At 37.1% G+C, this 24405-nt stretch overlaps 1 protein-coding gene across 4 annotated transcripts in view; it reads right to left on the bottom strand.

Moving 5' to 3' along the window:
• The window catches only part of PLPP1 (phospholipid phosphatase 1), an 85945-nt gene that overhangs the window by 39585 nt on the left and 21955 nt on the right, over positions 1–24405 (bottom strand). For 2 of the 4 annotated variants that reach the window (XM_007421340.3, XM_088152842.1), the window contains exons 2-3: positions 19227–19378; positions 7131–7411 (exon numbers count right to left, since the gene is read on the bottom strand). In XM_007421340.3, the coding sequence (XP_007421402.1) occupies positions 7131–7411; positions 19227–19378 (433 nt within the window). The remainder of the gene's footprint in view (positions 1–7130; positions 7412–19226; positions 19379–24405) is intronic. The other 2 variants (XM_007421339.3, XM_025171276.2) reach the window with 1 other exon arrangement.

The raw sequence follows: 24405 nt of genomic DNA, 5'->3' as shown, positions 1-24405 counted from the left end.
TGGAGAAGAATGCCTTACTTCTGGTAGCCTCCGGATGACTTGGTCTTCAGCCCTCAACATTTCCAAAATATCCAGCCAGGCTGAGGAAGGCTGCTTTTCCTTCATGCAAACTTTATTACCATTTAGACAATACAGATTACAGCGGAAAAATATTCCTGTTTTCATGCATTTTAGACTGAACTTTTTAAAGTTCTGAGTGTAGAGTATCTTTAGGCACAACTTAGCTTTGAGAGCTAAAAGAATATCTGACCACAGATTTTATTTACAGCAACAAGGTAAAGCATAATCCTGTGTAAATATAGATCATTGTTTATAAAAGTATGCATTTACCTCCAGACATCTTATGAACCTAAATAGTCATGGCAACACTGAATGCAATCATCAAACTTTCATTGAGAGTTCTATTTTGTCTGCCTGGACATTTATGGGCATATTCAGAAGTTCAAAAGGGCACATTTCTAGCACTGGCCTCAGGTATCACTGCACCTGTTTCAAAAAGCTGAAGTCTCATTTGCAACACCCTTCACGCCTTCAAAGGACTTTTTCAGCAAGGCAGAATGGATGAATTCTTAGTCACAGTAGGACATCGGAGGGGATAATGAGTAAAATCAACAAACCCAAGATATTTTGCAAGCTTTATTCTTGTCAAGCATGCTACAATGAACAACTCCTGAACTTCAAAGCAATAAGCCAGTATATTTCTTTGTTCTGTATTCAGTAACTAAATACAGAGCTGTACTTTTAAGAATATCACAGCATCTGGCTAGACAGCATAGAGGGGAAGGCCCAGCCACAGGTAAAGAACCATTATTTTTTCCAATTCTTTTGCAAAAACAGCCCACTCGATACACATACCTTTTAGGAAGGACCACCATCTCGCCAGGCATCATACTATATCCATTTAATATTATAAAACTACTACCTTATTATTAACTACTACCTTATTATTGAGAGCCAGTTTGGTGTAGTGGTTAGGGCAGTGTTTCTCAACCTTGGCAACTTGAAGACATGTGGACTTCAATTCCCAGAATTGCAGGCTGGGGAATTCTGGGAGTTGAAGTCCACATGTCTTCAAGTTGCCATGGTTGAGAAACAATGGGTTAAGAGTAGAAACCAGGAGATTGTGAGTTCTAGTCCCGCAGTGGCACAAAGCCAGATGGGTGACCTTGGGGCAGTCACTTTCTCTCAGCCCTAGGAAGGAGGCAATGGCACACCACTTCTGAAAAACCTTACCAAGAAAACTGTAGAGACTTGTCTAAGCAGTCTCCGAGAATCGGACATGACTGAACAGATTAAAAACAAAAACCTACCTTATACTAGTTTTATATTATAATATAAATTATATTTATATTATAATATATTATTATATTTATAATATAAAACTACTATAAAGAGAGAATATCTAAAGCAGTGTTTTTCAAACTTGGCAACTTTAAAATATATGGACGTCAACTCCAGAATTCCCCAGCAAGCAAGGATTTCTGGACAGACTGTATTAACAACAGAACTATTTTATGGATCAAGATCCTTTGTTAATTTCTTGTTTTCTTCCCTAGGTCCTCTAGTTATCTCATGCTACAGCAATTACTTGCTTAATCACAACGATATCAAAGATATTGCACGTGGTGCACAACCAATGGACAACTCTCCTCCCATATTTTCCTAACATTTTCTCATTTTTCCAGTTCTTGGACCCGTTTTAAAGGTAGCATAGTATTGTTTTAATGCTGGATGTATTTGTGTTTTAGATATATTTATAGTTTTTAATGTTTTTTGTAAGTCGCCCAGAGTCCCCTATTGTGGGGGAGATGGGCGGGAGAGAAATCCAACTCATCATCATCATCATTATCATCATCAGCTGGATTTCTACACCTCAGCTTAGTCCCATGACTGATATTGCCAGGAGCCACTGTTCGTGTTAGTCACAGAATGCACTGAAGGTGACATCACTACAATATTGTGATAGGTGCTTTAATCACTTTGTGAAACACCCTGAGATACATTTTGTAAAGAATGGTATAGACATTTTTAAAATCAATTACAGAAAGCTGCAGTCAACTTTTCCAAAGCGCTCATTTAAAGCCAATCATATGGACATGTGTAGCTGCTTTATAATGAATAAAACCTAGTTGATAACTGTCTATGGCAACTAGCAGTGGTTCTGCAGAATCTCAGGAAAATGACCCCTTCTATCAGTTGCTACCTGATTCTTATAGCCACACTGGAAATTTTATTGGAGGACTGGATGTCAATCCTTAAAATAAATATATAAATTACTGAAGATACCAGGAACTGGAACAGAGAAATTCAACATGCAAAGCATGTGTCCCCAAGCATCATTTGTTTTCAATTCTTCACATTTGGTTCTGTCTTATTACACAAATATCCATTTGATTTGCATTAGTATATGAAATTAAAAATGTATTATTTTCCTTCCATTCTTACAGATCCACACATAACATCTCTCTCTGCACCTTCACTCAGGAGGAAGAGAATAAAAGCCCTCCCTTTTCTGTAGCTAGCAGAGTGGCCATGGTGCAAGATAGCTAAATCCCATATTAGAATGATACTCAGTTCCAAAGAGACGCAAGCCATTTATTATGTAGATTAAGGTCAAGGTGCTAACTGGGAGTTGAAGACAGAGGGGGAAAAGGAAAACATCATGAATCCGGCAGGCTTTAATTTGCAGCTAATTTTCCAGGCAGAAATACACATCCAAATGCACACACAATACAGACAGAGCAAAATATATGGCTATAAAGAAACACTTCAGATCAATCCATAATATCAATAAAAGGATCTTAATTTACATCTAGGCCCATCTTTCTCCAAATGGCTGTTCCCTTCTGATTCTCCAACCTTCCTCAGAGTTAAGGCACTATTTTTTACCTGATAGGGCCAGTCTAGAGAGCCAATTTGGTCTAGTGGTTAAGGCACCAAGCTAGAAACCTGGAGGCTGTGAGTTCTGGTCCTGCCTTAGGCACGAAGCCAGCTGGCTGACCTTGGGCCAGTCACTCTCTCTCAGCCCTAGGAAGGAGGCAATGGCAAACCACTTTCACAAATCTTGCCAAGAAAACTGCAGGGACTTGTCCAGGCAGTTGCCAGGAGTCAACATTGATTCCACACATACACATAGGACTAGTCTGAGAATAGATGCCCTCTTCTCTCAGAATGGAAAACAATTGAATCAAGACAACATGGAGCTGGCCCTCTCATTTTTAAAAGCTTACTTTTAAAGCTTACTTACTTTGCCCATTAAATAAATTGAAAGGTTTAGGTGGGATTAACTCTTTCATATCTAACTCCTTGGGTTATTTCCTCCTCTTCACTGTAAGACTGAATTGAAGTACTTCATTTTCAGTGGATCTAAGGCAGGATAAACCATATCAGGAGTGAAATCTCTATAGTATTTGCTTTTCTTAAAAAAAAAAAAAAATCTAAGATGGTGAGAAGGATTGTACCTTTTCTAAGGCAAAGGATCTTTCTGATATGGACACATGGCCAGTGTTAAAAGGGAAGCCTCTCCATAGAGCTCCCTGCTGTTTTGTTTTGTTTTTTTACAGTTAAAAAAAAGAGTTGGAAGACTCACAATCACTTGTATGTTGACAAAGGTCCAACAACCCTCAGCCCCCAAATGGCCCAGCATTATTTTTTAAAAATCAAGAGGGAAAAAACCTCTAGATCAGAATTTTACCTCCAAAACTGGGCGGATATCCCAGATCTAATCATCCATCATGGGAGGAGTTCTCTCTGGGGCAGATGGATGTTGTTTTTGGATCCTAGTCATTTTACACCCTGCAAGGGAAGCCCTCAAAAGAGGCCTTCCCTTTTTCTGTGTTTTTGCCTTCCAAATCATTTATTTAAACATATGCAAATGAAAATATTTCTTCATCTCCAAAAGAAGCTTCAATGCTGTTTCCTTTTCACAGCTCTTTTTAATAAACTGATTCCTGAATTTTACTTCTTTTTTGGAATGAAGAATATGACCTATCGTTTTTTTTAAAAAATTATACAGGAAGACAGAGGCAAATTCCTTAATCAAAATAACTAGGATGTAAGGTTTAATGTTTCCCAATCCATACAGAAATCTGATTTAACTAAGGACCCCATGCATTTCCTGGAAAGTAAAAATAAACAAGGGAAAAAGAACTAGCAGCCAGTTTCCTCTGAATGTGAGGAGAAGAAGAGAAAAATGGGAGAGAAGAATATAGGTTCCAAAGACACTGAAATTGATTCCAATAGATGAGAATATATGTAACTCAGGGTTGAACTGTGGAGTCCTTGGTACTCTCTGGGCTTGGTTATTTGCTTGCAGATGTTTCATTACCTGACTCCGACTAGGTAATTAGGTACACAATACATACAAACAGCCAATGAATTACTGGAGGACAAAAAAACCTACATCCCAGTAAATGCCAACCCATTATAGAAACTAGACAACCTGATCAAGAGAACCCTCAACAACCTAACCAAGAAAGGTCAAATCACAAAAGAAGAACAGTGGTTGATGACAAGCAATGGACCCATCCTGGCACACTGCTATGGACACCCAAAAATACATAAGCCCAACATATCTCTTTGTCCAATTGTATTGTTAACATGCTCCCCAACATACCACATAGCCCAAGAACTTACAAAAAAGTTCTGTGGACATCTCACAGAGGGGAGCGAATATTCTATCAACTCCCCACTACAGTGCCTCCAGAAAACCAAAGACCTAAGAATAAAAGAAGATGAAATTATGGTTTCATTTGATGTCATAGCACTCCAGATCCAGAACTAGCGAAAGAATCCATGGCAGCAGTACCACACCTCACATCCAACCTAGCCAAATACACTAAGATTGAAATACCCAGAATCATGGTCCTCATCAACCTCTGCCTCACTACCTACTTTCAGTTTGATGGACAAATATACAAACAAATCAGAGGAACACCCATGGGATCACCACTCTCAGGACTCATAGCAGAGACCATAATGCAGTGTCTAGAAACTATAGCATTCCAACACATACAACCAAAAGTATGGATCCTATATGAAGACAACACCAGCATAATAAAAAAAGGAACAACTAAAGTATCAACATCTTCAAAGGAATAACATTCAAAAGGGAAGAAGAAAACAACATACTACCCTTCCTGGCTATCCTCATCAGCAGAGGAAACAGTGACAAATTAGAAATGCAAGTCTATCGAAAAACAATCCACACGAACCAAGTGCTCCATTACCGAAGTAACAACCCAACCCCCACAAGAAGAGCTGTGTAAGAACATTATTCAGACAAGTACGAACGCACTGCAGCAACTCAGAACACCAGAAAAAGAAAACAGACCGCCTATACAACATCTTCCAACAAAATGGATATCCATGTAACTTTATCAAAAAGTGCCTGACCACTCAATCCACTACAGCACAACCAATACAAGCTATGAAAAGGGAAACACTGCCAGACAGGCAGAAGACTAGCAGAGCGCATCCATGAACACCAACTAGCAGTCAGAAGACATGATGAAAACTCCTTAATCTCACAACACATGAACAGACTCAACCATAGTTTCAACTGGGAAACAATGAGCATCATAGACCAAGCTAATTCCAAAACTGCTACGGAATTCCTGGAAACTTGGCATTCAGACAAATCAGCCATCAATAGACACATAGAAATAAACTATATTTACATACCATTCAAAAGAGACAATAAGAAAGCTAAGAAGGAAACAAAAAGACCAGAACACATCCTCTCCAGCAGACAAAAGCCAGATAAGCAGGGATTAACACCAGACAAACAATCAAGCAGAAAACAATACCGTAATCAAGGAACTACCAAAGAGAAAACCCTCACCCCCCACCAACACTGGCAGGACAAGCTACTGCATATAAACAGGGAGCAAACCCCACACTCAGTCACGCTGAAGATGTTACCTAGTCAGGTAATTAAACATCTGCAAGCAAACAACCAAGCTTCAAAAAGAAAAAAAAAGAGTGACCAAATCAGACAGGAAAAAGGAGTACACAATAGTGACAACATTCAATATACTCTGTGGATAGAATACAGTTAAGTTTTTACACCAAAACACTCCCTGAGTTGTGGTTAATCAGTTATAATTCTGCTTAGAGAGGAAAAGCAATTCTTTAACATTTAGGAGCCTTTCACTTGCAATGTTCTTTCCCTGCTGAATTCCTGCTAAAACAGTGATATGCTTTCAGCAATAATAAAGATAAATTCATTTAGAAGCATTTGTTCCTCTGGTATTTCTAGGCAATGACCTAGAGATTTAAGGAACCGTGATTCAAATATGGGTTTGGGCATTCCAGGAGTAATCTGATTTCTTTTGTTTTCCAAACTGTAAGCTGCTATCAGATTTTGGAAATGGACTGTGATATTCCAAAGAAGCATAAATCTGAGATTTTCATGGCATTCTGGACTAGTTCTTTCTAAACCGTGACACATTGCCATCCTAACTGCAAGAACTGTGATCAAAAGGATCTATTTTGTTTTTTGCTTTTTTAATTTTTTTTCTTTATATTTTTGAAAAACCTGGCATTCCCATAAAAATTCTAATCCCTTTTCTCCTATGTCTGGGCGGTGCCATTCTAGCTACATACCAACAGCCTTCACAGCTTGAATAGCAGGAAACAAAGGGAGTGATTCTGCACAGAAAAGCAACTTCAGGAATGTGAAATGTACTGTAATTAACACATTAATCCTTAGGTTACAGTCTATCCAGCTCTGCATAGTGTCTAAGCATCAAATGGGAGAGACAAAGACCAAAGTGATAATACCTGCCAAATCATAGATGTTTTACACTTTCCTTTTGTCATGGCTTCAGTTGCTTTATAACCAGAATCTCATATGAACTGGCAGCAGCTATACCATGTGCTAATTATTTCATACTAGTTGATGGAATGAATTCTGGAAAATGTGTTTTTGTTAATGGAAGCAAAATATGCAATACCTTCTGTGTGCTAATGGAGAACAAATGATATGAGGCATATCACATCCATTGTAAGCCCTGTTTACAAAATTGCTAAATGCTCACTTTTGCCAAAAAATGTTGTTATAAAATAGTTTTCATGACTACACACACACACATACACACACACACACATGTATATGTTAACAGACTCACCTTCCTTCATTAACCTTTGCTTTGTCTCCAAGGCATTTGAAGTTTTCAATGTAACCAGCACTGCAGTTGATACGGTGCCAATCCGGTCTGCATATGTCCAGAAAGTGAGGCCTCAGCCTCCCTATAGAGTATTTGGCAATGTCTGTCAAAGATTGGCTAACAGCTGCACCAAAAAGGAATGTTCCCAGAGCCTTGTAAATAGCAGCAATGTAGTTATTTCGCACAAATGAATTAGAGTGCAAACAGTTGTGATATACCGAAAGGACCTCTCCTATGATTATCTGGAATAAAAAAGAAAAGAATTAAAAAAAGAATTGTAAGTACGAACATGCTGCATGCTTAGGTCTGAATATGGGCTTCCAATTAATTAGCTAATAATTAAGCCAGAAATATATTTTATAAAACATTTAGATGACTAGTGATCAAAGACACAGTGAAGGAAATAGGAACTTTTGTCTTTTTTGCCCTTTTGTGTGTACAAAGTGGAGTTTTAATGAACAGATAACATGAACTAGAAACCTTCCCCTCTATCATTGCCACCAGACAAAACACTGCTTCCCAGAAAACCCAGCAATAGTACCATCAGCAAAGAGCACATTTAACTTTTCATCAAGTTTCCACTCATTCTTAACCTTTTACTCAAAAGAAATGGTTTATTTGCCAAGAACATCATTCTGGAAATTCAGGAACCAAGTGAAAGGGCTAGACAACAGTGTTCTTGCCAGAGATGTTAAAGGCCAACTTTTAAACATGGGAACCTCCCAGGCTTCAGCTACATGGAATCTTTTAAACAGGACGGGCTTCCTTCAGGATATAATAGCTTTCTGAAACAAAAACAAAGGTGCCAGAGGTAGAAATGTAGAAGTATGGAAAATAACATTTTATAGTGTTGGCGTTCACCTTGGCTGGAAGCCTTTATGCTTATCTTTTATAACTGAGACATTTTTTTATATCCCCACTTCTGTTCTTGGCAAGCTTTACTCTAAATCAGATGTTACTGAACTACAATTCCAAGGAGCCTCAGCAAGCATGAGCAAAGGTGACAGACAATGGGAAGTGGAGGTCTGCAATATTTCAAGGGCTACAAGTTCCCATCCCTGTTGTAAATAATAACTGTTCTAAGGAGCAGTTGGGTTATAACGGGATTCAGATGGACAAGACTACAAACAAATCTTTCCATTAATGCAAATCTCTAGCCAAGGCCTAATATTAAGTATTATTAAATAAAAAGAGCATATTTTATACACACACACATACAGTATACATCATTTTATTAAAAATTACAATTGCAAAGATAAAAACTAATACAAACTAAAAAAAATAAAAGAAAAAGAAAAAATAGAAGGTGTAGAAAAAAAGAAAAATAGAAAGAAAAATAGAAAAGAAAGGAATAAGAACCTAGTAAAGAAAAAGAAGAGAAACATATAAAGAAATGACTCCCCCCTTCATCACAAGAAGTATAAACAATTTTACTAACTTATTACCTTCTCTTAAAATACAACAAATGACCTCTTGTTCCCATATCCCATCTCTTACTATAAACAAATCCTTAAAGCCTTGTCGTTGTAGTCCTGATCAAAAAGTCCACTGAGAGTTACCATAAATAACAACCTATCTATTTTAACCTTGATTAAAAAAAAACTTTTATATTCCTTCCTTTTACTTTTAACAATCTTGATCTTTAGTCCCTTGAAATAATGTCCTAGAACTTGATTTCTTTTCATTTTTTCTTTGTCCCTTCTCACAAAATTCTTCAAAGCTTTAACAAGCTCTTTTGTAAATCATAGGAAAGTTATCCAGGTCACTCTCTTGGTTTGTTATTTGTATATCCTTTTTAATTATAAAGACATCAGCTGGTTTCTTTTGTATGTCTAGTGTAGCATCTTTTTTCATATTATTCTTGTAGCCTATAATTTTTAAATCCATTTTCAGATCAGCCTCAATCTTATCAAATAAAACTTGTTCCTCTTCCATAACATCTTTTAAACACAGTCTATCTATAGAGGCAGGCACTCTTAAAATTAATTTCTGTGCTCGTTGTTCAAAAATATCCTTCAGTATGTCCAACGTTAAAATATTGTGCTTCATTCTGTTTTAGTAAATGTAAGTGTTCTTCTTATTTAATCTTTAGTTCCTTCTAGTTCCTCTAGTGTCCAACCTTCAATGTCTCATCCTATCATTTTTTAAAAGAATTCAAAACAAAAGCATTTTCCAACAGGAAGGATTCTTATAATTAATGCCAAAATCTTATTTCAAATCCATCTGGACCCTTAGTCCATTGTAACTTTCCAAAATCAAAGTTCTAGTCACCCATTTGCTGTTTATTCTCCCGCCCAACATTTTTAAGTCCTTAAACTTGTATTTAAAACTTCTTTCACTAAGGATTGCAGGAAACTCATCTGGTGTTTTCAAATTTGTCAATATAAAGGTTCCTAATAGCAGAAAAGCAGTTAACAAGCAATTTCTGAAAGTGATTAGAAAAAATTATGCAAACCCAGTGTCCTTAAAGGCACTGACTGTGGTTTTAGCAAGATGGCTATTTCCTCATCTCCCAGAGCTCTAAGGAGCAACTGTGTGGAGCACTTGTGAGCAATCTCAACGTCTCTCCTTGTCCAGAGGAATTAGGAACAGCTGGTCTACTCACCAGCTCTTCATTCCACTGCAGTCATCTTCAGTTCACCACTTCTTCCCCGAAAGTCCCAATATAAATATATATTTTAATCTATTTGGTTTAAAATGTAATAAACCAACCCACCATTTTCTTATATTTTGAAGACAGAAATTAGATATTCAACTATCAGACTTTTTGTAAGTGAATTACTGGTAGTACTATAGGAGGAGAGGCATGTTATACTATGGTAGTGAAAAATCAGGAGTCTGGTGTCCATAAATGAGTCCATAAATTCTTTTGCACAAAGTCTGACCTGTTTATCCTATGAATAAAGGGGTGTTGCTGACAGATGATGGCTCTTCTATATACACAAAAACTTATGCTTTTTTTAAAAAAATGTGTTAGTCTGAAAAGGGACTACCAGACTCCTGATTTTTGATGGTACTAAAAAGCCTGGAGTCAAAATCAGCTCCTGATAACAACTTGAACACATCTTATGTTGTTATCTTGATGACATATGGCAGTGGTTTGCCACTGCTTTCTCCAAGAATGTTTTTTCCAACTTCCTAGCCTAGCTACAGCCCTACATTGTCCTGGTGGTCTCCCAAATACTAATCATATCCAATCCACCTAGGCTTTTTTAACATTAGTACAGGTTGGCTAGGAACTATCACTTGCTCTGACTGGGAATATTTATTTAGGACATTGCTTAAGAAGAAGTGGTTTTTGCTAGCCTTTAAATACATATAAGAACCCTTAATTTTTTCAGAAAACACCCAATAACTGATTTAGCCTTTAGAAGTTCTAAATGGTGGGGATATGAAATCCAGATGATTTGCCATCGCTGTCCAGCTCAAAACCTTTCTGATGATCAGCAACCTTCCAAAAAAGTACTTGTGCAGCAAGGGGACCCACACGAGGGCAGACAACAACATGGGTGCCCAGATGTTTAAAAGTGAACTCTGCCCCTTATGTAGATACATGTGATATCACAACACAAGTACAAAAGGGCAAAGCATGCATTGTGACATCACAGAGCATGTTTCATTGCTTTGGCACCATCACAGTAAGGAATGGAGGCCCATGAGTTGCACCATCAGAAGCAGTATCAATTAAAAGGGAACTGAAGAAGTAGCACGCACCTATAGTCTGACTTTCCAGTCTTGCATAGATCCATGTTCATAAGCATCAATAAGATGCCTCAGTCCCCTCAAAATTAATCTTCAGCTGCCCATTTTTACCTAAGCCTATTTTTCAAACCCCAGAATCAGTTTTATCACTTTCATTTCCATCCAATCACCCTATGGAGGCTGTGGATCTCAAATCAGTGTTTCAGATGGATTGGATAAAACAAACTATGATATAATCTAGGTAAGATGAAGGTACGATGGTACAAAGAATGAATAATATAGACAGAAATTTACAATTAATTTTAGATGGAGTCGCAAGACCAACTTTGCCACTTAGTTACATGGTAACTGGGGAAACTTAGGTCATGGTAGTGGCCAGGAATATATTTTACAAATGGAAGCTACACCAGTTGTGCCCCTTGATTTCAGTAAATCATACACAAATGAAGTCCACAGTAGAAGGCTGTAATGCATTCGATGTAGGATTACTTTCGAATACTTCCTGGAAAATTCAGTTTGTGCAAAATGCTGTTGTCTCCCAAGTGTCAGAGGGAACAAGGCAACTAGAACATGCAGCTTCTAAAAGGCATCTTCTAACTTTAAACCAAGCTGCTTGAAGGACTCATACCAGTCAGCACAGAACTAAAGATAAGACCCATTCCTACCAGTGAAGACAGGCCCAAAGATCCATTTGTTCTCTCAAACTTACTCATGATTTCTTGTTCTGCACTGGATTATTAATTGTAACTATCTTATTTTAATATAATGTTGCAAGTTCTAACTATGGATGTGTGTCAAATTTATCAATATTTTATTATACTTTTACTGCCAAACTTCTTTCACCCCTATGTTTTTCCCCCTCATAAGCTGCCTTGAGGGAGTTTTTGAAAATGGCCTACTTCAAGGGTCATTTAATAATACTGACTCTGTATAGGATGCTACAGCTTTAGTGCTTCCTGTGTAGTGACTTACAATGGTTTAGTAAGCGGTGGTCTAGGAAATATTGATATCTGACTGAATTACACAAAACCAGGACTTTTCAAAAGCTCCTTTGGGAGGAGAATGGGAAAAACTGGCCTGGGCTTACACATGGAGACAGCAACATCAACAACGGCTAACAAGAGAATACCCAGCATAGAGTGGTCAATTTCCTTTATTATTCTCAGGCTTGGTGCTCCATTCATCTACAGACCTTGGGAACATTTCCTCAAGGAATTTCATTACATTTGAGGGCAAAACCCCTCCTTAGACAAGCTGTTACATTCTACATATGACTTCACGGAACCTTATAGAACGGACAAGATACTTAACCTTGCCCTGAAATAGTTTATACAGTTTAATGTATTAAGTCACAATTGTTGGATGCTGCTTGGTTACCACCTTGTCAGTTTCAGGACACGGATTTAATTAGCACTACTGCCAGACTATTACTTTCTGGCCACAGAAACTCTTCAGTCCAATCCAGTTAGGAGTATTTTAGTCAATGGTTCCAAGCAGCTTGCTTAATTACCGGTAGCTATTTCAACTCTTATGCAGCACTGAACATTTTGAATCAGTTTTGAATCCTTATGTGATCTCATCTCTTTGGTCTACATATTACTGTGCTTTCGTACTAATCTGGTAGCTTTAAGAGACCTATAAGCATCTTAGTCAATGAAGGGTATTAACCAGAAATCTGACTTTTCTCAAGAAATCATAATTTGACAATAGAATATTTAGCTTCCATTTTTAGAAAACATAATTAAAGCAGCTATATCTATATACTCAGAAGCTGGGCTGATGCCTTCCTATTATGTAGACATGGCAATACCAAGGATAATAGATTTATCCATAATTTAAACTGAAGAAAAACAGCAAGCTGAGTTACGTGGGACTTAAACATCAGTTAATTCTAGTATATGTCTTTTGCAATGTGTGATAAAGGTGACTGGAGATTCTAATCTGGCTTCAGGCACATCTACAAATTAGTAGTAATGGGTGGCTGTTCATCATCTCCAAAAGACTTATGATATGGTGTCCCTTAAAGTTCTCCAATTGTCCCTGTTGCTCAACAGTTTTTCACAGAAATAATAGAAGCAACCAGATTCAAATACATGGATGATACACCCAGTAAGAAGCTTCTTGTATCAGGAGCCCTAGAAGTTCCATTTCAGTTTTTAGAATGCTTGATAGAAGTCCAACAGCTGAATGAGTCAGAACATCCTGCTTTAAATATTAGTTAGGGATCCAGCAACAATACTGATTGGGAGGAAAAAACATTAAGGTTGTCCCTCCATCTTCCCTACATGTTGAGATAACACAGGCTGTGGGGGTGGAACAGAAGAAAGAATCATGCATTTCCACAAGATAGCATATGTCCCTTTTGCTACGGTAATCTTCGTAAAAAGGCATATGTGCTTATATAGGTAACCACAAAACATGGTTTCTATAATGTCTTCTAAAACGGTGGTCCCCAACCTTTTTGGCACCAGGGACCAGTTTCATGGGAGACAATTTTTCCACAGACCGGGGGGGGATGGTTTCGGGATGATTCAAGTGCATTACATTTATTGTGCACTTTATTTTTATTTATTATTATTATATTTGGGCTCACCAAAACTGTGACTGAGACAAGTGCTCAGTGCGGGAAAGAGGCAAATAAAGTGGTAAATAAAATAATGGGCAGGCCATGCGCGGAGTACAATAAGTGTCAGATTCTGACTTCAACCCTCCCCAGTGCTAGCATCACCGCCTCAGCTCCACCTCAGATCATCAGGCATTAGATTCTCATAAGGAGCGCGGAACCTAGATCCCTCGCATGCAGAGTTCACAGTAGGGTTCACGCTCCTATGAGAATCTCATGTCGCCGCTGATCTGACAGGAAGCAGAGCTCAGGTGGTAATGCGAGCAATGGGGAGCGGCTGTAAATACGATGAAGCTTCGCTCGCTCACCCACTGCTCACCTCCTGCTGTGCGGCCCAGTTCCTAACAGACCACAGACTGGTACCGGTCCATGGCCCAGGGGTTGGGGACCTCTGTTCTAAAAGTGATCTTTTTACAGCTTGTCAAAAATGTAATAATGTGACTACTCACTGATTTAGCAACAATTATCTTAGTATATTTGTGCTGCATTCTTTATAATAACATCTGTCTCACCATGAAATGTTGCTTTTAAAGGCCCTAAGCAGTGTGTAGATCCTGGCTTTCTTTAAAATCCACTCCTGCAGTGATTCCCTAGAATCTACTTGCCTTCTGAGACCATAATGCTGAAAATATGGTTATGAGCCAGCAGGTCCTAGAGATGCTACCACCTCAGATAACAGTGCCCAATCTGTTCCATCAGGCATACCATATATGAACTTAGGGGATTCATGGAATAGAGATAGCCTAGGTTTGCTGTACATACTTAGTAGTTGGCTCCAGAAGATCAATACCAAGGTATTTTATGGCCATTTCACTCCATGTGGCAGCAAAGCTTCCTCAGCATTGTTGCCCGGACAATTTGACTATTAAGTATGTACATACCTGAACTCCAAAAATCTGGATGAATACTCTTTGCTCTCATGGTCATCCAGGTTTTTGCAGCCCAAATATGATGTGTCTACTTTCATTGCAGCATGGGAAATATTTGAACTTGCTTCTTCTATCTTCAGGATCTCAACACTTAAATAAAGGCTTTTCACTTAGTCAAATTATGCAATCTACTGCTCACAATAGAATATAAAATGTATCTGATTTCAGAGGAGGAATAGTCAAAAAGCCAGTCCTAGGCATTGAGTAACATTTTCCAGTATGTAGATATAGTATGTAGTAAATATGTAGATTAGGTAGTTAACAGAGGTAAAATATAAGCAAAAAAATCCAGACAAGAAGACATTGTGTATTACATGTATACAATACGTATTTGCAAAAAAATAAGGTCAGAATGATTTCCCCATTTATGTCATTTATGTGCTTGACATTACACACAGCTCTGAGTGCTTTTTCATAAAACAACAACAACAAAAAGTTGTTGGGTTATCCTTCAGGCTGTGCAGATGCCAATTAAACTGCCCCATTAACTACACTTGCAATTTCTTCTGAATTATTTTTTACCCAACACATGTATGAAGCCAAGAAACACAATGACTTGCTTATACTTGTTAATTATTGTTTTGGGAGACACATTTCTAAGCAGTCTTAGATTAACACAGTAAGTTTCACTGTACTTTGAATTATTTATTTTGATACATTTTAAGCTTGCCTTTCTTTCATCATACAGTTGTACACAAAAGTTTAGGCACCCCTAATAAAATTGTACATTTCAATGAATCTCTACATAAATGGAAGTTGACAAAACCTGTACATCAAACAAAGGTAAATGTGATATCTTTTTATAAAACTGAATGCATGCTACTATTTATGGACAGTTGTTACCTATTCAAAATAAGAAAACAGTGATTATGGCAAGCGCAATAATCTGAATGACATCCCTTCAGTCAGTACAGTACTTATAATACAGACAGTCCTCTACTTATGAACTTTTGAGTTATGAATTTTTGCTGTCCGCAACTCCAACCTAGAAGGTCCTGGAAGGTGGGAGAAGGCAGGAAAGGGTTAGTTTATGAGTGCTGCATACGTACACTTGGCAGCACCATTACACATTGGGAGGCTGAGTGTTTTATACTTGGTTGGACTTATGAACAAAATGGACTGACGAGTAGCCTCTTGGAGTGTAACCTGTTCATAAGTAGAGGACTGTCTGTACCTCCTTTGACAAAAATCAATATTTCCTGAAGCTGAAAAGAGGTTGGATATTTCCAGAAGACAATGATTTGAAGCATACCTCCCTATCAGCCATGAAGTACTCACAGGAAAAAATATACATCAAAGTTTTGGAATGTCTTCATATTCCCCAGTCTTGAATATTATTGAAAATCTGTGGGAGGTCTCAAACAAGCAGTGCATACAAGGAGACCTTAAAATATTTTGAAACTATGGAAAAATGGAGGAAAAATCCAAATGCAAAACCAGAAAGATTTAGAAACTATTATTTCTGCCAAAAGAAGCATTAAAAAGAACTGACAGAAAGGGTGTCGAGACTTCAACACCTGCCATATTAACTATTTTCTTATTTGGAACCTGTAAACAACTGCACATAAATAGTAAGTATGCATTTAAATTTGCAGAAGGATGTCATGTTTAACTTTGTACTATGTAGAGGTTGTGTCAACTTCTGTTTAGAAACTTACAATTTAATCAGGGGTGCCTGTACCTTTTCATAAAACTATGTTTCCTCTGCATATATAGTTTGAATGAATCTTTGGTAGAACAGCATTATACTAGAAGCCAAGAAAACTAGTATTTTTTCAGAAACTCAGTTTTCAACAAAATAGGAATACAGAAAATCAGGTGAAAATCCATCAAATGTCTTTTTATAAATGCCTAGCATGAGTTGGAACAAACGAGGCACATCTTTTTCCTTTTTAGTTAACGTGGTCATGGTTATGGAGCCTTGAGGAACATCCTTGACTAAATGGTTTGGAACTACTTTTAGAACAGTCAGTAATAAAATAGCAAGAAATGAGTTCTGTGAACTACTTGGAACAAGTTATTTTTAGTTAAACTCAAGACAGCGGAAGAGCAGAAATCAGAAGAAATGATGAATACATTCACTTATGCTGCATTTATGCTGCAAAGAAGTAAATCATTTTTCTCAACAGTCACTTTTTCCTCTTCTTAAGAATTTAGCGCTAAATGTTATATCTCTTTCAGTACTGTACAGATCTGGAAAAAAAAATAGTCATACAAGGCATTTATCCACACAGTCATTAAGAAAAAGGCCTATCCTGAAGGCATCTACCTAACTATAGTACGATCAATTTTTCAGTACAAGAAAGAGTCTTACTAGAAATAATCTGGCCTATAATAAATGTACATGATATTGGAGATCCATAATCATATCTCTCAACGTGTTAAAAAAATAAAATTCAAATGCCATTATGAGATCCACTTGATTCACTTAACAGGCACAGGAATGGTGGCAGATGGGACCCAAAACACATTCTCCCTACAGCAAATCTCCCTATAGATGTCCCTATATTATTTCCACCCCTACAATGGGAACAGTACCTCTTATGTGGCAATTTTCATCAGAAAAGAAAGAAGAAAGGGAGGGAGGGAGGGAGGGAGGGAGGGAGGGAGGGAGGGAAGGATGGACTGTTATGTAAAATATGGTTGGTTGGTTGGTTTTACATTCTCTTTAAATTAAACAAGTTGGCAGTCTCCAATGGCTCCTTTTGAGTAAAAGAAAACCCTCGTGATCTAGTTGCAGATGTTCCATGTTGATTAAGTTCCTAATTTAAAATAAAAAGCAAACATATAGAAATACTAAATACCAAAATCATTCATCATCTAGGTTCCTTTAGGAGATCCAATGTATCCCACAGATTTTCGCAGCTGGAACCAATAAACTTTCCACAAAGGCTCAAAAGATATAAAAGCACTGACCTTTTAATGGCCATTTGAAGCACAATTTTCTCTCCTTTTGTTTCAGGAAAAAAAGAAGAAGTTGGCATATTTTACGTAACAGAGTAAGGGTGGACAGGTGGAAAGGGAAAAGAATATTTAGCTCATCCTTAGGACTGTCAATCAATAAAATAAAGAGAAGCATGTTAAAATGTTCAGTCAGTTATTTGGATCCACTTTAGGATGACTCAAGCAGTAATGAGAAATTAAGAGTAGATGCCAGCAAATGCTATGCAGCACTCCCTGTACACAAGGCCTCTGGGCAAGATGATACACACACCAAAATCAGTGTCATGGGAACTGATTTTATTTGAAGCATATTACCTCATTTTTCAGGAGGAAAATCTCCCAGCATGACTCACCAATCAATTTTTAAAGTTAATTTTTGTCCCCAACCTTATAACTGAGAAGATGACAAAAAGGAAAGAGAGAGAGAGAGAGGGAGGGAGAGAGAGAGAGAGAGCACAAAAAACCAACTCAAATAGTTCATAAGGTCACATAAAGTCACAGCTAGGTGACAAAGAAATGGGTGAGGGAGCCTGATGGAAAAGTTTCCACTTGGTGATCATTAAGAGAGATCCAAAGTGATGTTGATTTTCAGCAGAGTAGATGGGACCAAACTTTTATTTCCTCTTTCTTCCTGGTTGTGCTGAAGATGCTGATCTTGTTTGAATTCTCTCTCATCTTCACATCCAAACGAAGTTCTCTCTTTATTCTTCTTTGTGGATGATTTAGGCCACAAAGAGAATCAAGAAACAGGGTGGATACAGTTGGGAAAGGATTGCAATCTCTTGTTTACAGATTAAGTATATAAAAGAATTCCTCATGGATTTCCTGTGAGACCTGATTTTGGATTTTTACCCTAGAGGAAATCTACCAGGAATGAACACTAGCTTTCAGAAACCCACAAGATTATGGGCAGGATGAACATTAACTAAAATGAAGTGTCCAGTGTGGGAGGGGGATTTTATTTACTTTAGAAATATTGGAGAGAAAAAATATTTACAGAGCTTAAGGTTTTAAGTGCGAAAGGAAAGGAAAGGAAAGGAAAGGAAAGGAAAGGAAAGGAAAGGAAAGGAAAGGAAAGGAAAGGAAAGGAAAGGAAAGGAAAGGAAAGGAAAGGAAAGGAAAGGAAAGGAAAGGAAAGGAAAGGAAAGGAAAGGAAAGGAAAGGAAAGGCCCTCACAGACATCTCCTATAACTTTTAGTAGAATTTAAATCCCCCCTCCTGCCTACATGTTCCATCTAGCCATTTGCCAACCAGATTATCAATTTTTAAAAAATAGTAATTGGCCAGATTGGAAATCCATCTCTCAAACTGGAAAAAGAAAAAGAAAATGCAGTGTGGTTATCCATATTTACTCTTACTACAGCCTTGGAACATGATATTGGATCTGGATTTCTCTTTCTGTAGAAATTCCAGAGTAAATGATTCTCCAGATCAGAACAAGCCAAAGATGATAAAGACACTTATGAAAGTTGCTGACCTGGACACTGTCTTTACGGCCTCAGGGTTATAGCATGTGATATCATGGGGCTGTTTATTTTCAGCTACTTTATCCATTTTTTTAAACCCAAGCAGTTTAAATCTAGTATTAGCTTCTCTAAGTCTTTACCACAAAATAAGACTTATATGCAAATAAGTTAATAAAAGTTTTAAGAAACATTACATTTTGAAGTTTAAAGATGTATAAGAACTCTGTTAACAAAAAAAAAAAATTCTTCTTGTCCAAATTGAAGGCTTATACCAGTGGCACCTTTCTTCCAGCCAGAAAGTACCATTTTTGATATCATATTTATCCATTAATATATAAGATATGACAACTTCCAAAATATAGTCTAATGGAGGAAAATGAGGCATAAAACTTACAACAATTACATCGAGAGGAATAATTATCCCTGCTAACAACTGATATGAAATGGTGTCATCTTTGTAAGGGTACTGGACGGATTCATCATTACAGAACACTCCTCGTTTGAAGGGATCACCCCTTGCAGTCAGAATTGCAAAAGGCAAGGCAGCTAGCAAAAAGAATAAGATAATTGTGTTATACAGGATGTTTCAAAAATCTTTAACCACAAGCCCTTTCTATCCAGAAAGCAAAGAAAGCAAAGGCATGAAGGCAACATGCAGCAAGCTGGATTATTTTCTAGACATACTGGTGTTAGACATACTGTGGGGCTTATAGTGGAATAAAATCTAGTGTAGGGAACAAGTTGACCTTGTCTGACTTCTCACCCACATAAATGGTTTGAATCTACATTCAATTAGCAAAAGCTGCATTCTTAGATTCTTCACCCTGTCTTCTGAATCTGTTTCTCATTGATCAACAGGACATATTTAGACTTTTCTCCAAGTCAAAGTTTCTTTCCAGAGACAGATACTTGGGATTTGTGAAATGGGATTGGTAAATACACCAAAGCAGGAAACAAGCAGAAAAACATGGAAAACTTGGTCACTGATTATATTGTAAAATGCATACAGCATTATTGTTTGCTTCTTGGAGGAATGAGGAACAAACATTTCCTCCATACATTCATCTAATGTGAACCTATTTTCATTGTAATCCACATACAAGATAGTAATTAGTAAACATAAAAACAGTAGGATTTCAAAGCCTGAGCTTGAATGAGTGCATGTACCATATTTAATTGGCATTAGCTTAAATGAATCTGGTGCCAGTTGAAGAATTAACTAAAACAATAAATCAAGAGAAAAATAAAGAGACCTGCCATGGATAGGGCTCAGTTCCGATTTACCTAAAGGCATAATCTGCTATTAATTCAGCAGGCAAGACCGTAGAGTCTGTTGAGCTGGTGGGACTTGTAATCTAACACCTTTGGACAAGTTAGAAAAGGCTGATCCAAAATTACAATCTGTTCTATAACTCAGTGCACTGCAGAAGATGCAGTGCATCTTCACTGCACAAGAGATTAAATGAATTCTAGAACTAAGAATGTGGTATCTAAATACTGCATATGTCCAGTTTAGCAGGAAAATATCAAGGAATCCAGCTCACCACCAAGTGTATGAAAATCAGAATAAAGCTTTACTTGCTAAAAAAAGTAAATTCCCTTTAGTTAAACTCAACTCCCGCTAATGTCCATGAAGTTTTCTTTGTAGCAACATGGAAGCAGTTTGGCACTGCATTCCTCTGAGTTTTTTTTTTTTAACTTCCCAGTCCTGATTTCTTACAGAAAAACATCTACAAAAGTTAAAGGAAAGTATGCTTAACTATAAATGCCATGGAATAGCTTCTAAATACTAATAAACAGCATAAACCTGAATTATTGAACTCTGAATGCACAACACCACAATCTGCCACTCAGCGTTTAAAAGTTTGTTTTCATAAGATCTAAAAAAATATCAACTATGAGACTAATTCCATATTCTAGAATAAACTCATGTCCAGTGTTTAGGTTTAGAGCTAACTGGATAGTTCCACAATTAAGTCAGATTAGATTTGTTCCCATGAAACTTTATCACAGAATTCCAAAGTCACAATCTTGGACTCAGAAAATAGAGGCATTAATAAATGTCCCCACAAGACAGATATGGAAAGTGATTTTTATTCAGTAAAACTACTACATGTTTCATTAAAAAGCCAGAATGTTCTCTGGGATCTTCAAACATAAGTGTCCTCCCAGCATCACCATCATTTGTATAATACCTAAATTTAACCCACTGCTTAATAAGATACCATCACATTGGGCATGGGGCAACCAGCAGAAAGCTGGGAAGGTGGAGCAAGAGACAAAGCATGATCGCATCATGCCACACATAATGGAACTAACTTTAAATGTATAAATTATGATGAAAAGAAAGAAAGATGTAATAATTGTAAATCTGTGATAAACCGGCAGTGAACTTTACAGTTACTTTTTAAACTACTCTCTAAATTCTAAAAAGTAGCAGTGATGCAGCTTGGCATGGAAAACATATTCAGAAACTTGATGTGAAGTTAGAAGTGGGCACACGTGCACACAGCACAAAAAGGACACTTCTTCATATGGAATACACACCTAAGAACCACCTCAAGGAGATTCTCTCAGTCTCACTTTCCACTAGATTTCACTATTTTTGATATACTTTATTTTCAACTCAGGTTGCAATGACTTTTGCTGGGCCATGCTTTTTGGGTGAGTCACCCCAGTCAATTCTACACTTTTGATTTGGCAAAAGTGCTTAAAACATGTTCTAGTGCATAGCTTAGGTGTATTTGCATCAGTTATAATTTCTTGATGAAGAAACATTTGGACAGGAAATGCTAGATATATTTCCTGCATGAGCATTCTGCCCTCTTAGAGGTGTGGTTTTATTCTTGCAAATATTGCTACAGTGTAGGGAAGATGAAAAAATTGTGACATATCCCAGGGCACTCAGGTATGGTGGCTACTAAACCAAGGTGTGTATCACATCCAAAACCCAACATTAAGGATTACATGGTATTGCTTAACCAACCAGCCATACCAAAGTTCTAAGAACCTCTTGGCTTGTTTTTCCACTGTTTTAAGAACTTTTTTTAGGATTGCCTTAATATTATTACTTTGTGCATTTAGAAATTTGAAATTTGATTAATATATGACATATATAATTTCCCCCTTTTCTATTTTTATTTTTATTTTGTTTTTATTAACCTGGGTAGCTGCATTTTTGTCATTTTTCATATACTTCTTTTTCTGTTTTGTTTTGTTTTTTGTATTTTGTGTTCTTTTTCTGTTTTTTTCTATAAAATGTGTTAAGAAAAATAAATAATTTTTAATGGAAAAAATCAGTATCATTGTGTAAAACATTTCAGTTATTCTTCCTGAATTATCCTTATAATGGAGAATCATCATGTTTCAAAGAAGCAAACTAAGTGCATACTTAACAGGGAGATACAGCCACTCTTCATGCCTGAACCTACAGAACGCCCCCCCCCCCTGCAAATATATATTTACTGAAATCACATTTTACATTTTTAGAGGTTTGCTATGTCAAAGTTCTTCTATAATTGTGAGGGAGGAAGCAGATTTTTACCATTTTAACAAAATCTATTTCCACTTTATGAAATCCAGCCCACTTCTCATTTTATAGTGATTATTATATCCTACTGTAGACCTGAGACAGATTCTAACTTCAACAAAGTCCTCAGATTTTTGAAGTGCAGTTCTGTAATATGCACAATTTTGTGTACATGTGCATCTTTATATAAAAGAATCAATCTTAATAAATTGTTACAAGCCTTCCTCCTACAGACATCCTTACTGCCATAAGACAAGTCAATGGAATTAAACTTTAGAAAGGCAATATATTATTATTTTCCACACACTGTGTTTCCATAACATATTTAACCAAATTAAAGAGCTAATGAGTTCATTTACATTATTTGCAAAGCTTAACTAGGTTTAACCTTAGTTTATTTGTGGCTTATTGTGTTGTGTGAATGCAGCCCATTTGGTTAGTTTATGATGCACTATATACTGTGCAAACCCAGGCACAAAGTTAATTCAGTAACTAGGTTAAGCATGTTCTGTGAACACAACCTATGCATGGCCAACCTGAATACATGTGCCATTCACAAAGCTAGTATGTCTGCAAATGAGGATTTGATGAAATTATAACCAAGAGCATGGACATAGGTTCATATATCTTCTCCATGACTTTGTAAAGAATCAAACATTGGTGGGATCTTTTCAACAGCAGGGCACTTTCTATTTGCTATTGCTCATCAATGTGTATTTTACTCATCACTTGCGATCCATCAGTTTTCCCACCTTTCCACCAGCCACTCTGAACAGAAATAGACAAGTGACATCTGCAGCTAAACAATGTGGAGCATTCTTACTGAATGTTTTTTTCCCCATTATGTTAAATTCATTCCCCATCTTACTATGTATGTTGAGTTCTTACTATGGAGTCATAAGGTCCCCAATCCCATATTAGATTTTTCTTCCCACTTTATATCCTTTTGGAGTTTTGCTACCATCTCAAGGAACGCTCACCTCTAAACAAATAAAAGGAATGATGTAGCATGCAATCAAGCCCTAACGTGTTTTGGAAACTAGTGCTACCACATAAATTCTTATGATCCATTGCTAAAGCAGTAGCAATTAAAAGGCTCTTACAATCCATTACTAAACCATGTAGCTATTTCATTTATTAAACTTTACCATTTAAAGGCCAGAAGTACAAAGTTTGTGTGTTTAGCACATGTATACACATTCCCCAAACTGAACTCTACCACAGAATTACCCATGTCCTATGATGTTTAATATGAAATGTATGATAAGTTAAGTACATTTACTCATTTAACCAGAGGATAACACTTTGTACAATCACAGATGAAAAGAAAAAAGAACAAAGGCACTACAGCCCAGCAACCTTAAGAGGAAATTCTACATGACTTCCAGAACATTTCAAATTCAGTCTCAAAAGGTGCTTTGGAACACGCAAGACTACACACACAGCACCTTTAAGCAGGTCTGCCCTTCTCAAGAAACGCACCATCTTCCATGTATATTAGAGTATACATGCTGTTCAGGGCCCTTTTTAGTCCAGCAATTACCTTCTCACAGAGGCCAATCAGACGATACACAAAAAACCTTCAGTACCGCAAAGGCTTCAATTCATATTCTACTTTATTTATTTATTTATTTATTTACTTACTTACTTACTTACTTACTTACTTACTTACTTACTTACTTATAAATTTATATGCCACCCATCTCTCCCAGAGGGTGACTCTGGGCAGCTTACAATTAAAATTTTCTATTATGGGAGAGATGCAGAGGGAGTAACAGTTTAAAGGAAGTGCTCGGCTCCACAGGTATGCAGAACAATACTTACCTGTTTTCTTTGGTTCATGTTCTGCATAGCATAGTAAAGTGGTTCCTCCAATGATTGCCAAGATAGGGGGACTTCCTTGGTGGGGGGGGGGAGTTAATGAATTATTCTATTACTTTGGCTCCCAAGTCTAGTTCAATTCTAATTCAGGTACAATTTCAAGGTTACCTTCAGGCTTAGCTTCAAGTAGGGCTACTGGGGAAAAAGAGGGAGTCATCAACAT

The sequence above is a fragment of the Python bivittatus genome, unplaced genomic scaffold, assembly GCF_059951505.1.
Source record: "Python bivittatus isolate LINGU-HERP-01145 unplaced genomic scaffold, Pbiv_v1 ctg000570_np1212, whole genome shotgun sequence".
Taxonomy (NCBI): domain Eukaryota; kingdom Metazoa; phylum Chordata; class Lepidosauria; order Squamata; family Pythonidae; genus Python; species Python bivittatus.
This window is presented reverse-complemented; position numbering and strand designations above follow the sequence as displayed.